Source organism: Arachis duranensis, chromosome 4 (assembly GCF_000817695.3).
Source record: "Arachis duranensis cultivar V14167 chromosome 4, aradu.V14167.gnm2.J7QH, whole genome shotgun sequence".
Taxonomy (NCBI): Eukaryota; Viridiplantae; Streptophyta; class Magnoliopsida; order Fabales; family Fabaceae; genus Arachis; species Arachis duranensis.
This window is the reverse complement of record NC_029775.3, coordinates 114,717,220-114,734,608: the sequence shown is the minus strand read 5'-3', so window position 1 is coordinate 114,734,608 and position 17,389 is coordinate 114,717,220. Positions and strand designations below refer to the sequence as shown.

General features: G+C 35.6%; 2 protein-coding genes and 1 pseudogene across 4 annotated transcripts; all 3 read right to left on the bottom strand.

Annotated features, from left to right (window-relative positions):
- Nucleotides 1–3,470: 3,470 nt before the first annotated feature.
- On the bottom strand, nucleotides 3,471–5,186 carry LOC127746705 (photosystem I P700 chlorophyll a apoprotein A2-like; annotated as a pseudogene).
- Nucleotides 5,187–6,585: 1,399 nt separating this feature from the next.
- On the bottom strand, nucleotides 6,586–10,242 carry LOC107486121 (14-3-3-like protein GF14 kappa). 3 transcript variants are annotated; one of them, XM_052260975.1, is made up of 5 exons: nucleotides 9,687–10,242; nucleotides 9,031–9,153; nucleotides 8,550–8,660; nucleotides 8,385–8,460; nucleotides 7,356–7,392 (listed from the first exon to the last, which is right to left on the bottom strand). In XM_052260975.1, the coding sequence occupies exons 1-4, from the start codon at nucleotides 10,173–10,175 to the stop codon at nucleotides 8,422–8,424; spliced, it is 762 nt and encodes a 253-aa protein (XP_052116935.1). In that variant the 5' UTR covers nucleotides 10,176–10,242; the 3' UTR covers nucleotides 7,356–7,392; nucleotides 8,385–8,421. The 3 variants fall into 3 exon arrangements, with proteins under 3 accessions (XP_052116934.1, XP_052116935.1, XP_015962158.2); XM_052260974.1 differs by lacking the exon at nucleotides 8,385–8,460 and having other exon boundaries at nucleotides 6,586–7,392; XM_016106672.3 differs by lacking the exon at nucleotides 7,356–7,392 and having other exon boundaries at nucleotides 8,362–8,460.
- A 2,404-nt stretch (nucleotides 10,243–12,646) lies between these two features.
- Nucleotides 12,647–13,924, bottom strand: LOC107486122 (uncharacterized). Its single transcript, XM_016106673.1, has 2 exons — nucleotides 13,475–13,924; nucleotides 12,647–12,940 (listed from the first exon to the last, which is right to left on the bottom strand). Exons 1-2 carry the CDS (start codon nucleotides 13,922–13,924, stop codon nucleotides 12,647–12,649), a joined length of 744 nt encoding a protein of 247 aa, XP_015962159.1.
- Nucleotides 13,925–17,389: the final 3,465 nt, after the last annotated feature.

The following is a 17,389-nucleotide window of genomic DNA, read 5'->3' as shown; positions in this document are numbered from 1 at the left end:
TGACAAATAACCAACCCGCAATGAATAGGGAGGGTATAGTAATGCTATGAATAATCCAGTATCGAATACTGGTAATAATATTAGCAAAAAAACGTTCTCCGGTATTTTCAGACATGTTGAGCTCCACATATTCTTGTACTGTCAAAGGGGGATCGATTCCATAAAAGATGAGAGCAGTAAGTAAAAATTTACTGAGAATCATCCTTGTTAGATCATCAATATTGTACTCAGGGTATCTTTTGAGTATACCGAATCAGTATAGCTATTTTTCTTCGAACACAGCAATGAAATTAAAAGATTTGTGCTGAGGTCAAGTACTAGATTCTTTCTAACTTGCTTGTTGGTTGTATCAATGTAATGTACTTAATACAAAATTCTGTAAAGTTTAAGAGTCTAATGAATCTTTATAGTATAAGATGAAGGTTCTCCACATGTTATTAATTAACATGTATTCAATATTGGCTTCGGATTACAAACCGAAGATCAATTAAATTGTGACTCACATGGACTGACTTGTATTTGTTTTTGATAATTCATGACATAGATTCTCCTATTTTATTTTTCCAATTCAATTAGATGCCAAATCCGGAAAGGGTGGTTGTGGAAGATGTTTTCTTGTTGTTACCCCCCTTTTTGACTTGAGTTGCATAGAGTTTTTTTAAATAAGATGTAGAAAGACAAAAAAATTACGAAACCCGAGTTTGAGGGATGGGATCTCATATCCTTTTTCTTCTGTTGTAGTATAGTAAAGGAATGAAATCCACAACTAAATCTAATGATAAAAAAGTGAAAGGACATTCTAAGATAACTCGTTTTTTATTTTAAATAAAAAAATAAACAAATTACATACAATAAAAAAAGCCTACTTTTTATGATTTTTTTTTATAGATATTTTATTAATATCTTTTTTAATTTTTTATTTTAAATTATTAAATATTTTGCAATAGAACTAAATAAATATTCTATTTTAAAATAGAAAGAAGAAATAGAAATATTCTAGAAACTAGAAATAAAAAAATAATTTAAAATTTCTATTGGATTATTTTACTCAACTTATGAATTATTCAAAAAATTTGTTGATTTTGAACCACAAGATGGATAGTTGTCATAGGTGATAAATTGATTTCTAACCGATGTCACTTTGTTTTTGTTCGTATATAATGATTAATAAATCCACAAATCTCAATTGTATTTCTCAAATGGTATTTTTTTCTTCTTCTCCTATTCGATTGTATTTCCTTAGAAATTTAGGGAAGTGCTATGTAAACATACGTATAAAAAGAACTTATTTCAATTAGCTTCTTTATGCCCACTATAACTAGTTATTTCGATTTTCTACTAGCGACTTTTAGCACAATTTCATCTCTTTTTATCGGTCTGAGTAAGATACGACTTATTTGATTTTCAAATTGAAATTGAATTAGAGATTTTCTAATACTATTAGATATTCTTGAGTTCTTTATCATGTGAATTTCCAATTCTTGCTTGATCATTGAGATTCATGGTCAATACATATTAATTAATATTTAGTTTAAGTATAAAAGATATATATTACCTCCCATTTTTCTTCCCTTTCAAACAAAAAAGAATGATTGAAGTTTTTCTATTTGAAATTGTGTTAGGACTAATCCCTATTACTTTGGCTGGATTAAAAGAATGATTGAAGTTTTTCTATTTGAAATTGTGTTAGGACTAATCCCTATTACTTTGGTTGGATTATTCCTAACTGCATATTTACAATACTGACGTGGTGATCAATTGGACCTTTGATTAATTAACATCTTATTTGTTTAGCGATGTTTATTAACCTCTTATTTCTTTTCTTTGTTTTAACCACAATTTTCAGGAGGTCAAATTTAGCCTTTAAACTACTATTTAATTATTTCATTGTCATTCTCAATATAACAAAAATGAAATCATGCTATGTAGAATTTGAACCTACGACATCAGGTTTTGGAGACACACGTTCTACCGAATTGAATTAAGAATGCTTATTATTTATTTTTTTAATAATATAATAATATTATATTAATAAAATATTATTATATTTTAAGTGATCCCAGTACATTTGGCTTGCATATATCATATACTATATATAAATATTGATATATATATGTATCTCCAATTTGAATCGGTCTCAATTGATCCCTTGTTACTTCTTCTAGGATAAGTATTAGTTTGAGATAGGGATGACAGAATTTGAACCCGTGATATTTTGTACCTAAAACAAACGCGTTATTAAATTGCGCTACATCCCTTTCAGTTAGTTTTCAGTGTCATTGTAAAGAATCTTTGTTTGTTTTTCACATTTTTTTCGTTGTATATATATTATATAATATAATTAAGAATATAAAAATTCTTATATTCTAATAAAAAAGTAATATAATAATTAAAGAAAGACTTCTTAAGTTAATAAATAATTTAAATAATAATAAATAAAATTTTTTTCTAACATGAAAATCTATTTCATTTTTATGGAATGTTCGGATAGAAATAGACCCCTTTTTATTAGAAAACAAAAAAGCCATCGAATGAATCGTTATACATTTTAAATTTGAATTAAAAATTCGGTAGAAAAGTGGTTATTAACAAAATAACTATTTTTTGATAATCCTATATAAAATCATGTATTAAAAATTGAAATAAAGAAAAAGGGAGGATTAAAAATGCGAGATCTTAAAACATATCTCTCCGTGGCACCAGTGATAAGTACTCTATGGTTCAAAGCTTTAGCGGATCTATTGATTGAAATCAATTGTTTTTTTCGAATGCATTGATATTCTCTTTTTTTAATTATACTTACTATCACAGGAAGCGGTGAAAAGGATTCAAAATCGAAAAAAATCGAAAATTCCTCCTATTTTTTTAGAATTTGAATCGAATAGAATAAGTTAGAAAAGAGAAAGAATAAAAGAAAAGGTGGATTTGTCCTCTGCGAAACTCAAAATCTGGTACAGGCTTCAATGGAATTGAATGAATAATTCAATTTCATTCTTAATATTAAGAGAGTAAGACCGAAAATGAAAATAGAATAATTAGGTTGGGGACAACAATATTTAAGATACTTAAATGAAAAACCAAAATACTATACTGCGATTCAAAAAATTGCACAATGAAAAGAGCCACTAGTTTATCTCTCCAGCGAATCAAATTAGGCAAAGGTGTATGCTCATGAGCCCATGCTAAAGTTTCAATCAATTCCTGTCAATATCTGCGCCAGGAGATTAAGAACATAAATTCAGTAGCCCAAACTAGATGTTCAAATAAGAACATCCATGCTCAAACCCATAAATTATTCATACCAAAAGGGTTATATCCATTGATAAGTTGTGAAGAGTTTAACCATAGATAATTTCTTAACCATCCCATCAAATAGGTAGAAGATTCATTAAACTGTGAGATATTACCTTGTCATAGTGTAATGTGTTTCCAATGCCAGTAAAAAATAACCCAGCCAATCGTATTTAACATTAAAAAAATTGCCAAATAAAATGCGTCCCAAGCTGAAGTATCATAAGTACCACCTCATCCCAGACCATCGCAAGGAAATTATAACCAAAATCTTTTTCATCTTGCATTAACTTGGAACCACATGCATCCAAAGCACCTTTTACTAAGATTAATGTAGTTATACGTAAACCTAGAGTAATAGCATGATGAACTAAGAAATCTCCGGGTCTTATTTTTAAGAATAGAGAATTATTACTCTCATTTATAGCATTTAACCAACTGGGCAATCATATGCTTCGCCCCGCATTGAACATCGGACTATTCGTTGAAGATAATAGTACATCGAAGCCGTATGAAATTTTACCATGCACAGATTGTATCCATTGGGCAAATATGGTTCGATCAATATTTATTTTTCTGGAGTGCCAAAAGCAAGCATGACATCATTATGGACATAAAGTCCCAAAGTATGGAACCCCAAAAATAGGCTGGCTCAACTTAAATGCGATATTATACTTTTTTTGTGGTCTAACATTCTTGCCAATACATTATCCTCATGTTGTTTTGGATTGTAATCTCTAATAAAAAATATAGTTCCATGAGCAAAAGCTCCTGTCATAATGAATCCTGCGATGTATTGATGATGAGTATATAACGCCGCTTGAGAAATGAAATCTTGCGCTATAAACGCATAAGCAAGTAAAGAGTACATGTATTGAGCTACCAAGAAAGTAATAACTCTTAAAGAGGCTAGAGCAAGACCTAATTGAAAATGAAGTGAATTATTGATTGTGTCATAAAGACTCTTATGTCCACGCCCCAATCTACCCCCTGAAGGAATGTGTGCTTCTAAGATCTCTTTTATACTATGGCCGATCTCGGAGTTAGTTTTATACATGTGACCAGCTATCAGGAAAAGAATCGAAATAGCTAAATGATGGTGCGCAATATCAGTCAGCCATAAGCTTTGTGTTTGTGAATGAATCTCCCAAGAAGTGTTAGAATGGCGGTTTCTACTCTCTGAAGGATACCAAATAAATGACTACTGGAATATGAGTTTTGAACATAAAGATTTCACTGGCTTGTAAAAAGTGGACCTAATCCTTGAGGATCTGGCAATACACCTAAAAAATTATTCCATTGAACGTATTTCCCTCTAGCTCCTGGAATAGTGACATGAACTAAATGTCCTGTCCAAGCCAAGGAACTGACTTCGAATAGTCCTGACAAATGATGATTAAGACGGGATTTGACATTTTTAGTTGTAGGTGTAACCACCCTGCTATTAAGGATATGGCTGAAAGAAATAATAGAAAAAGAGCTCTAGTATAAAGATTCCCATTAGTACGTAAATCGATTGTATACCACCACTAATAAACACCGAAATAGGCAATATTCACTGGACCAAGAGCAACCCCACGAGTAAAAGCTTTTACAGCCGGTTGACCAAAACGAGGATACCAAATTGCATGAGCAATAGGTCTTACATGTAAAGGATCCTGTACCCATGTCTCAAAATTTTCCTGCCAAGCTACATGAAACAAATTCTTGAAAGTCCACAGAAAAATTATTGCTAATTGTCCGAAATGCGAAGCAAAAATATTTTGATAAAAACGTTCCTCATTAATATCATCATAACTCTCGAAGTCATGTGCGGTAGTAATACCAAACCAAATACGACGAGTAGTGGGCTCCTGAGTTAAACCTTGGCTAAACCTTGAAAATCTTAATGCCATAATGCTTTTCAAATCCTCCCATTAATTATCCTACTGCAATAATTCTTGCTAAGAAGAATGCCCATGTTATGGCAATTCTACCCAGAAGGTAATAGGTTACTCCTACAGCACGACCCTGTACAATACTCAAGGCTCTAGGCTGAGTAGCAAGAGCAAATTTTAATTTATTATGAGCCCAAACGATGAATTCAATAAGTTCTTGCCAATAACCACGTTCGCTGAATAGAAACATTAAACTAAAAGCCCATACAAAATGGGCACCCAAGAAAAAGAGACCATATGCAGATAATGAAAAACCATAAGACTGAATTACTTGGGAGGCTTGCGCCCATAAGAAATCGTGGAGCCACCCATTAATGGTAATAGAACTCTGCGCAAAGTTTTTTCCTGTGATATGAGTAACTACCCCTCGACCGCTTATAGTACTCCAAACATCTGACTGCATTTTCTAACTGAAATGGAATATGACTACTGAAATTGCATTCTACATCTAGAATAGCCCCAAGAAGACATGATCCCAAGCAGATACTTGGCATGTTCCTCTTCTTCTAGGTCTATCACAAGAAAAACAAAAACCGAGATTTATTTTATTCGGTATTAATCGTGAGCTACGAGCAAATAGAACACCCTTTAGGAGTATCAATACCGTTACATGAATTGTAAATGCATGAATGTGATGGACCAAAAAATCTACAGTTCCTAATGGAATAGGTAACAAAGCAACATTGCCCATCACTGACACTAAATCACCACCGTCCCAAGTCAAACATATCTTGGGGGCGTCTTAAAGCGCTCATGGTATCATTATGAATATACAAACCAAAACTGTGAAAGCCTAAAAATATGCATACCCAGTTTAGATGTGATATGATTGCATCGTGATGCCTAAAGACACGATCTAATAGATCGTTGTATCGAGTAGTTGGATCATAGTCTCTTACCATAAAGATGACTACGTGCGCAGCAACACTAACTATGAGAAATCCACCAATCCACATGTGATGTGTGAATAATGATAGTTGGGTCTCATAGTCGGTAGCTAGGTATGGATAAGGAGGCATAGAATACATATGGTGAGCTACAACAATCGTCAAAGAGCCTAACATAGCTAAGTTAATAGATAATTGAACATGCCATGAAATTGTTAGGATCTCATATAGACCTTTATGACCCTGGTTTGTAAATGGACCTTTATGGGCCTCTAAGATCTCTTTTATACCATGACCAATCCCCCAGTTGGTTCTATACATATGACCAGCTATTAGGAAAAGAATAGAAATAGCTAAATGATGGTGCGCAATATCAGTCAGCCATAAACCGCTAGTTACTGGATCTAATCCTCCACAAAAAGTAAGAAAATCTGCATATTTTGACCAATTCAAGGTGAAAAATAGAGTTGCTCCCTCGGCAAAACTAGGATAAAGTTGAACCAAAAGATCCTGATTCAAGATAAATTCATGAGGAAGTGGGATCTCCTTTGGATCTACTCCAGCATTTAAAAATTGGTTAATTGGTAAAGATACATGTACTTGATGCCCGACCCAAGAAAGAGATCCAAGTCCTAGTAATCCTGCCAAATGGTGATTCAACATAGATTCTACGTCTTGTAACCATGCCAATTTTAGGGCAGCTTTGTGATAATGAAACCAACTAGCAAAAAGTATTAAGGCTGCAAATACTAATGCACCAATTGTGGTGCAATAAAGTTGTAATTCACTAGTTATTCCAGATGCTCGCCAAATTTGGAAAAAATCGGAGATTATTTGTATTCCTCGAAACCCCCCGCCGACATCACCATTTAATATTTCTTAGCCCACTATTGGCCAAACCACTTAGGCACTAGGTCCAATGTGAGTTGGATCACTTAGCCATGCTTCATAATTGGAAAACGAGCACCATGAAAATACATGCCACTAAGCCAAAGAAAGATGATGGAGAGTTGGCCAAAATGGGTACTAAATACTTTTCAGAAAATCTCCTCTAAATCACTAGTGTAGCTATCGAAATCATGAGCATCAGCATGTAGGTTCCAAATCCAAGTAGTAGTATCGGGTCCCTTAACTATTGTTCTTGAGAAATGACTGGATTTTGCCCATTTCTCAAAAGAAGTTTTTATGGGATCTCTATCTACCAAAATCTTTACTTTTGGTTCTGACAAACAAATAATCAGAGTCCTCCTCTTTCCGGACAACACATACAAAGAGACCTGCCAATATAAAAAAGATTAGTGAAATTTTGAGAGATTTTTATATTGAATTTCTTTCTATTCTATCTCTCATCTGCAGTCATTTAATTTTTTTTTGGTTTGATATTTTTTTTAATTTTTTTGGTTTTATTCCTCTCAAAAGAATATATCAAGAAGAAATTTGAGAAACTGAAATATAAAGGAGAAGATGAAAAAAAAGATGAAAAAAAGAAGATGATGAAGCAAAAAATGAGGAGAAATTCAAGTAAAACGAAGCCATTTGAACTTGAATTAAACTAAGAAATGAACTAGAATTTCTTAAGGAATAAAAAAATTAGTCAATACTTAAATGCAATATCAAGTGAACATCAGTTAATTCACAAATGAACCGAAATTAGTTTAAATTTGAACAAAAACTAACTAAACAACCACACATAAACAAGTTCAGCAAATTCAAGTGAAATTAAACTAAACGAACCTAAACTAAACTAAGAAATTAACTAAAATTTCTTAAGGAATAAAAAATTTGATCAACACTTAACAGCAGCATCAAGTAAACATAAATAAAGCAAAATTAGTTCAGATTTGAACCATTAGTAAAAAAACTTAATCATCATAAAAAACACACTGAATTCATTTTGGAATCTAAAAGAACCTCAAATAAACTAAAAAATAAACCGAAATTATTTCATAATGGCACCACAGAAAATCAGAACCAATAAAGATGTTAGCAAAATATTGATGTTATTGATAATGACGATAACAAAAGATAACGAAAAAGAAGAAGAAGAAGACGCAACATTAAAGAATTAGAAGAAGCAATGGCAATGAAACATGCGCGTGTAAATTTAAAATACTTGGTTGGATTTGGTTAGGGTTATAATTTGGACGTAGAATTTTATTCATTTTATTATTAAGGTAAAACAAATCAATTTTATAATTAATGAAATTATAATGAGACCGAATGTTAATTACAAAAACATTAACATCCTAAATTTTCTTTAAAATCTAACCATGAATATAAATTTTCATATGTAGACCCATATATGATTATTTCAGAAAATTGGCGATGAGATCTTCAATTTTGTCCTACAATAAAAAAAGGAAGATTATAAATCATATATGTATGTATTATTGGACAGAGATTTTCTACATTTAATGATTAATTCCATACATACCTCAGTGGTCCAACTGGAGAGATTATCTCTTAGGAGTTGAATTATAAGAGTGGTGTCTTTGTTTGGCGGCTCTGCTAGTGTTTTTATTTCTGCAATTGCTTCTTCAATACCCTTTAAAACAAAAGAAATCAACACAGTTTAGTGGATTTTTAGAATCTTGAAATGAAGCAAAAGTTAAGTTATACAAGGAGTAAATTTTTGCTAAATAAGTGAACATAGAAATATATTAAAAGATGGCTACAAATAAAATATCCCATAAGATTAAGATAATAACATTGAGAGAAGATTGGAAAAAGATACTTGGTTGAAAAAGAGACTTGATTTTGGTCTAAGGAATACAAAACTACTAAATAAATTTTACAATAGGAGAAATTTAAAGAAATAATTTTGTGGTATTTGGTCGGATAAGAGTTTTAAATAATTGTTTGAATCAATATTTTTTATTAAAAAAATAAAAAATTCAAAAGGATTGAGAATGTACCTGTTTAGCCATGTCACAAGCTTTATCAGGCTCATTGAGGATTTCATGGCAGAACACTGAGAAGTTGAGAATGAGACCTAATCTTATTGGACTAGAAGGCGCAAGATCCACTACAGCAATATCCTAATAAACCAAAAAAAAAAAATAAATAAATAAAAGGACAATCATTAATTCATCATCATTCCAATATAAAAATATTAATCCAAAATTCCCAAAGCATTTAGACTACTAAAACATTTATTTTCAACTTAATTATTATGATTTTTAATAATTTTATGAAAAGAAATTAAAAATAATTATACATCTTTTTTTAAATAGATATAATAAACAGGACGAATATAACATACATTGATTCATTTAATTTGCAAAACATGAGAATAATTATTAATATACACAAGATTAAACTAAAAACAAAATCATACAGCTACTCCATTGAAATTAATTAAACTCATGTCAAACAAGAAACAATAAATCTAAAAAATTAGGTCATCAAAATCAATTTCACAAGTGAATTAAAATTAAGGGATATGTCTAAAATGAACTCAACAATTACGTGTTTATTGAACGAGACACATAGAGAAAAAAATATCATATTTAAAAATAAAAAATAAAAAAACAAAAAAGTTACCAAAACCTTAAATGGAAAAATAACTTACCTGAGCCGCCGTATAAGCCTCCATGGCCGCATCAGCAGATATCTTTCTATCATCGCCAACCGCAAACTTCAACAAGTATCTAATATAATCACCTTTCATCTTCAAATAAAAAACCCTAGAGTCGCTGGCCGCAGCCGAGGGCAGCAAGTTGGACTCTAGGAGTCCAAGAATATCATTGCACACATGTGACATATTGGACTCCAGGTCTAACTTATATGCCCTGACTATGGCGGCGCGCTTCTCGTCTTCGCCGTCATTTTCCTTCTTCTCGATTGCCGAAACAATGCACCACCCCGTGCGAAGAGGACCGATCATGTTCTTGTAAGCTGACGATACAAGATTTCTTTCTTCCTCCGTAAGCTCGGCAGCCGGGGTGATCGAAAGGACTAGAGTCTTCATGAAGTCCACCATTTCCTTGTATCTCTCTGCAGCTTGTGCTGCCTTTGCTAAGAATATGGATTCTTCCCTTGATGGCTTGTTTGCATTCATGATGATGAAGACGAGAAGAGAATCAAACCTTAGCTTGATTAGTTTACTAATGTTTGTTTGTTGAGATTTTTTTTGGTGACTATTTGTTGAGATTTAGTTACAGATTTATAGCACTCGAGTAACCCTAGTAAATCTTTTGTGATTTAGTTTGACTTTGACTATCATTTAAAGTTCAAGATTTGAAATAAAACTAGGAGATATTTGGCCTAAGATAAAACTGTTATTTTGGAATAAATCGCATATGGTCAAAATATGCATATATTACAATTTTATATATATTAAATTAAGGATTAATTATTGTTTGTTTTATAATTTTGTGAAATTTTTAATTAGATTTTTATATTTTTTTATTAGATTTCTGCACTAATTTTTTTTCAATTAGGTCTCTTTTAACAGTAATTGGCTTAATTTTATAGGGATCTAACTAAAAAAAAATCGGTATAAAAATCCAAATAAAAGAAAAAAAAAGTGTAAGGATCCAATTAAAAAAAATTAGATGCAAGAACTTAATTAAAAAAAAAAGTACAAAGACCTAATTAAAAATTTCAGGAAACTATAAGAACCAATAGAATAATTAAACTTTAAATTAAATAAGACAAAAAAAAATATAATCAACGTAAATATATATAAAGTGCTAGTACACTATTTTGTATAAAGTGCTAAAGCTTCAAGCGCAGGGGAAGGTAAACTTTTTTTCTCCTATTTTAATTTCCGCATTTGAAGTTAAATCATAGATTTTAAATTCTGGTGCTACTTAATTGCCATGTGATCTGTACTTTGGACAACTTTAAATTTTTAATTTGGTTTGCAAATAAGTTTGTGGTTCTCCCTAATCATACTTGCATATTTGTGCTTGCTTCTGGTTCTGTTTTCTTATTCCAAACTCTCACACTCACTGAAATTTTGTATGTGTTTTCATTCAAAATTAATCTGATTTCAATAAGTTCCTTATTACTAAAGCAGCATTTTTATATTCTTCTTTCTGATGTTGGTTTTATGATTCAGGACCACTTGAACTCCAAAATGATTGGAAAAGGTGAATTGAAATACAAATTGTATGTTTACACACATACACACCAGTTTCTATGACTAAGGATGTCAATGTTAATGAGCCAACGTATAATAATGCTGATTGTGACAATACGTTAACCATTTCTGATTCTTGTAATGCAATAAGTGCAAAATTGTGGCATCATAGATTAGGCCATCTTTCTTTTCCTGTTTTGCAATATTTGCCTTTGAATTGTAATTCTTCAGCTTCTAATAAAAATTCACTGTGTGACATATGCCCTTTGTCTAAGCAAAATCGGTTGCCTTTTGTTTCCAATAAAAATCAGGAGTTCAAATGCTTCTCATTGATACACTGCGACACTTGGGGTCCTTATCATGTTGCTACGCATTTGGGGAGCGATATTTTCTCACTTTGGTAGATCATAGTCGATATACCTGAATTTATTTGTTGAAAGCCAAATATGATGCTACTGTCATCATTAAAGAATTTTTTGCCATGATTCACACTCAGTTTGGCTGTGATTAAAAAGATTCAATCTGACAATGCATCTGAGTTATCTCTTACTGATTTTTTAAAATCTAAAGGTTCTCTCCACCAATTCAGTTGTGTTGAGCGACCACAACAAAACTCGATAGTAAAACAGAAGCATCAACACCTTTTGAATGTGGTAAGGAGCTTGTATTATCAATCCAGTGTCCCACAACAAAACTCGATAATAAAACGGAAGCATCAACAATACTATTTGCATCTTACTGCTTTGCGAATTTCTTATTTCAGTTGTTTTGTTTTTTGGTTTTCCTTTTCTTATTCCTCATTTATTTTTTCAAAGTTAGTTTCAGTTGTTATCGTCACACTCTTAGCAACAATTTTATCAACATGACAATTGTACATGTTATACTCTTAAATCTTAACATCAATTTTAAATTCATATCAATTTTATTAACATGGCAATTGGCAAAGGAGCGCCAATCTAATATTAGAAACATGGATCTAGGCTAAAAGCTTCATACCAATATAAAAAATTTCTCTTATATTATCGTTATTACTTAGAATTTTACCTGATTTTTTTAAAGTATATATCAGTACTTCTCATGTATTTATATATTTGAATAAATTTCACTACAATATATTTTTTTTTTGAAAGCAAATTGCTCAACACAATAGCAGTGGAGCACCAAAGTCACCCAATTCTCAAATTAGAACAAACCTAAAAAGAAAAAACAATAACCAACTAAATCCGTCCCCATGTCATCTCCGGCATAGCCATCAACAACTAAAGGGATCACCACTGCTCCACTCGTTAGCACTATTTGAAGACATGTTGATAATTTCTTTAACTCCTTTGCTTGTTTGCTGAAAAATCCGTCTATTACTTTCCAACCATAAGTTCCAAACGATCGCGGAGAAGCACCTCAACCGGTGATTACGCTCCTCCACCCTCCTCGGTTCTTCTGTCCAACTAAGAAAATGCTCTTTCATCGATCCTTAAGATCCAATCGCTCCACACCTGCCAAGCAAATACACATCCTAGAAACAAGTGACGTACATCTTCCACCTCGTTGTTACAAAGAACACAAGTAACATTGTCCTGACTAATGATTCCAAACCGGCTCAACCTGTCCTTTGTATTCACTCTTCCTATTAGAACAAACCAAACAAACAGCTCCACTCTAGGCGGAACCAACCCCTTCCAAATAGTCCTGGTGAAGCTGTACCTAGTTACCTCCTCTGGGATCAGTTCCTCCTGCATCACCTGCACAAATGAGTTAGTTGTAAAAATACCTCGCCTATCATATTTCCACACCACTCTGTCCTCTCTGTTGTTAATTAATTTCACAGGTCTCAAAGACTCATGCAATGCACTCAGAAGTTCCAACTCCCATTAGAAGAGCTCTCTCCTCCATTGGAAACTCCAAATCCACTCAAACCCATCCCAAAAACCACACTCCCCTATAACAGATCCAACTTAGTTTGAAACAGAGAAGAGCCTCGGAAAACGATCCTTTAGAGATCCACCAACCAACCATACATCCTCCCAAAAACGAGTCCGACGTCCGTCACCAACCTCCATGGACAGGCCTGCGACCATCTTATCCCTTAAATGTTGGTTCCTAATTTGTAGCTGGCAAATATCCTTCCATGGTCCACCTCTAGCAGGCAGTTCTTGTGTCGATAGTGGCTCATTGGGATTCAGATTATGACAAGAACATACGACCTTTTTTCACAGTGGACACTCTTCCTTTGCAAATCGCCACCACCATTTAAACAACAGCGCTGTGTTACGAACCATAGCGTCCCCAACTCCCAAGCCACCTAATTTCTTCGGCGCCTGCACCACTTCCCACTTTACTAATGCCATACCAGTTCTACCTTCTTCAGAACTCCATAGTAACCTCCTCTGAAGCGAAATCAATTTCTCAGCAACAGCTTTCGGCATCTTGAATAAGCTCAAATAGTATACTAGCAGACTGTTCAACACTGATTTAATAAGCACTAATTTGCCAGCTTTGTTCAGCACCTTAGCTTTCCACAAGCTGAGTTTCTCCTCCACCTTGTCTATTATAGGACTCCATGTATTCACCCTCCTAGGATTAGCTCTTAGAGGGATTCCAAGGTATTTCACTGGAAGGGCATCTCCTTTGCAGCCCAGCAAATTGCACATACGCTCGACCCATTGCTCCTCACAATTAATCGGAATCAGGCTGGATTTATCAAAATTGATACTCAGACCTGACATCAACTCGAAGAATCACAATAGCCTCTTGTAATTCTTGATAGTCTCCTCTTCTGGTGGGCAAAAGAGGATAGTGTCATCAGCGAACTGAAGGTGTGATAATGCTATACTATCTCTACCAACTGCAACGGCGCTATACGACCATTCCTCACTGCCTCTCCAATCATTCTGTGCAGCACATCCACAACCAGTACAAACAAGAATGGAGATAGAGGGTCGCCTTGTCTCAAACCTCTTTCCATGTTGAAAGGCTTAGACGGCGAGCCGTTTATCAACACCGACATAGATGCAGTAGCTACACACTCCATTACCCATGCTCTCCATTTATGCCCAAAACCCATCTTTTGCAGCACAATATTCACAAAACTCCACTTGACCCTGTCATATGCTTTTTGGAAATCAAGTTTAATTAGGGCAGCCTCTTGTTTCCTCAGTTTCAGCCAGTTAACTGTTTCACACGCAATAAGTGCTCCGTCATGAATTTTCTTTCCCTGTACAAACGCACTCTGGGTCTCTCCTACCAATGCTGGCATCACTGATCTCATCCTCCTAACTAGCACCTTTGAAATAACCTTATACACGCACCCCACCATACTGATTGGTCGCAAGTCTTTGATCTCCTTCGCACCTATGAACTTAGGTGCCAACGCCACCCAAGTGATATTGGCATCCGCCGGTAACCTGGCTGTCTGGAAAAACCCCCATCACTGCAGCCGTAAATTCAGCACCAATCTCATCCCATCATCTCTTGATGAAGTTCATGTTGTATCCGTCACACCCTGGCGCCTTGGAGGATTCACAGTCCCACACAGCCTCTCTAATCTCCTCTGCCGATGGCATCACTTCTAAAGCCGATGCATCTTCCTTACCTATTTGAACCACCAATCCATCTCTGAATCCTAGAATAGGAGAGTCTTCCTGATGGTACAAATCCTTGTAAAAGTCTCTGATAGCCACCTTAATTCTTGCCTGATTCCGAACCAGCCTTGTATTTTTGTCCATATCCTTCACGTGGCGAGACCGCGACATCTGCTTCCAATGCACTTCTTTCCTCGCATACCATCTCTCACAGCACTTAACCAACGCCTTTCTTCTAGCCTCTAGAGTTCCATCATAAACTCCATTGCTGACCATATCATCAATCCTCTTGATCTCCTCCTCAAACTTTGTAATCTTCTTGTCCATCTCACCGAAATTTGCCTTATGCCATCTTCCCAGAGGTTCTGTTAGCGCCTTCAATTTATCTGTGAACTGTAACTCCCCCAAGCCTCTCCATTCCTCCCTCACCATCCTGAGAAAACCCTCATGTGTAAACCATGAATCAAGGCTTCGGAACGGCCTCAGACCTCCTCTCAGCTTCCTACCCTCCACTATTAACGGGCAGTGATCTGACAAACCCCTTGGTCCACCTCGCAAATGTGCCTCTGGGAACTCTTCCAGCCACTCCACACTAACCAGAACTCTATCTATGTGACTGCAGGATTGCCCTCTAAACCATGTAAACTTCCGGTCAGTGAGCGGCAGATCCACTAAGTTCATGTCCTGTATCCAAAACTTGAAATCTTCCGCAGACCGTGTCAACCCAGCCACACCTTTCCGTTCCTCTACATGTACTATTTCATTAAGGTCTCCCATAAAACAGCACGGAACCTGACATAACCCCGCTATATAGCTCAGCTCCTCCCAAACATGAATCTTCTCATCTCTATCATGTGCACCATAAACCAAGACAAACGCACAGTTGAAACTATTTTTTAATATCACTCCTTCAGCACACAACCACCTCTCTCCCTGGTAGCAGTTATTTACTTTAAACACCTCCTCATCCCACATTAACAAAAGTCCACCAGACGCCCCATCAGAGCCTACATATTCCCAGCCTGGACTACCTTGTCCCCATATACATGTAACATCAAACCTCGTCAAAATCTGCCTTTTAGTTTCAATCAAACCTAACATTTGTAGCCTATGTTTATTTCTTAGGTCCTTCACCATTCTCTTCTTTCCATCTCCCCTCAAACCCCTAACATTCCATGAACTGAAAATCATTTTACAGATTTTTTACACACCTGTTTTGCATGTTTGGGTCTGCACCGTCTCATTTTTTCTTTCTGCTTTGCTATTTTCCGTTTGCGAGCTATTTCTTCATTCTGTGCTCGTAAGATTTCCATAATGTCATCTTCTTCATTGTATAATATTGCCCCTGATTCGTGTGCCAGCTCCCAAGTCTTTCTATTTTCTACCAGTTGCTCCTCCACCTCTGTTTGTTGGTTGTCGCTTGCTTCAGCTGCACCAGCATCATTCCCCCTTTCCTCTTGGCCTGGTTCATTCTGTTCTATGTCGTCCTCCGTATGATTGCAAAGCACCCTTCTGGTTTGTACACGACACGATGTCTTCCTGGGCTTCGTTCACCCCAAGTATCATTTCTTGGTCTGGCATTCTGGTTCCCGTGCCTCCCCTTTATACCGCAAGCCAAACTCGCGCCTCCTTCCTTGCAGTTCTCAGGTAGTTTGTGACACGGTTCTCCCCCTGCTTCCTTCTGAATTGCACCGCCACACAAGCCACGGTCGATCGCCGCTGAGTGTGTCTCTTCCCTATCGCCGTCCTCAATCCCCACATCTTCATCATCACCAATCCTGACCGCCGCTGAACAGAGCTCTTCCCCGTCACCGACGTCACTCCCCTCATCTGCAATAGCACCAGCCTCGCTGTTTTGGAAACGGCCGTCTCGATCGCACACCATCTGCCCTCTCAGCCTTGCGTCGAGTCCAGCTCCTCCGCGGCCGTCCTCGTCGATCTCTCCCTGCCTTCCAGCGACAAAGACTTCTCCAAGGGCGCCCGGCTTTCTCTCGTGGATGCCAGGGCTTCAGAACCGCGACCCGCTACCCCCACGGATGGCTGACCCGGATACCCTCTCACTTGCCGCTGACCCGATCCCGTCCGCACATGGAGTGATGGGCCCAACCCATCCTGCCTGGCCCCATCCTGTTCTGAATTGTATAAGGCCCAAGTATTTCCTGAACGTGCCTTTATTTGTTTTGCATAGGAATAGTCCTTTCTCAGCCCAATTAGATCACAAGTTACCGTTTTTTCCGAACCTTCCTCATAGAGCATAACGGCGTTTCCCCCCAAATCAAGCCTATCATTATTGTCCTTAGTTAATGCTAGATACGTTCCAATTTCCCCGCGATCACGATACACCTAGTCATTACTCCATTCATTCAAAATTGTGTCTGTAATTACCTTTCTGCCCTTGTCTTCTTCCTCACTCCGTGAAACCCACAACAATCGCTCTTCATCCTGTAGCCCTACTTGCAATGGCCCTGCTTTAAGGTTCTGCATTAATTCCACACCGATACTGTTACTCTTGCTATCGGAATTCCTACAATATAACATATAGAAAAAAAGAAAGATAAATTTTACTTACTAACAAAAAATTATTGAATAAATTTTTAACATATGAAAAAC

Coding starts and splice junctions, on each gene's coding strand:
- LOC107486121 (XM_052260974.1), bottom strand. CDS start 10,175: ATGAATGCAAACAAGCCATCAAGGGAAGAATCCATATTCTTAGCAAAG. Junction 9,154..9,686: donor AGGCTTATACGGCGGCTCAG/GTAAGTTATTTT, acceptor TTGGTTTATTAG/GATATTGCTGTAGTGGATCT. Junction 7,393..8,549: donor TCTCCAGTTGGACCACTGAG/GTATGTATGGAA, acceptor TTATATTGGCAG/GTCTCTTTGTATGTGTTGTC.
- LOC107486122 (XM_016106673.1), bottom strand. CDS start 13,924: ATGTCAGGTCTGAGTATCAATTTTGATAAATCCAGCCTGATTCCGATT. Junction 12,941..13,474: donor TGGGAGTTGGGGACGCTATG/GTTCGTAACACA, acceptor TCATTTGTGCAG/GTGATGCAGGAGGAACTGAT.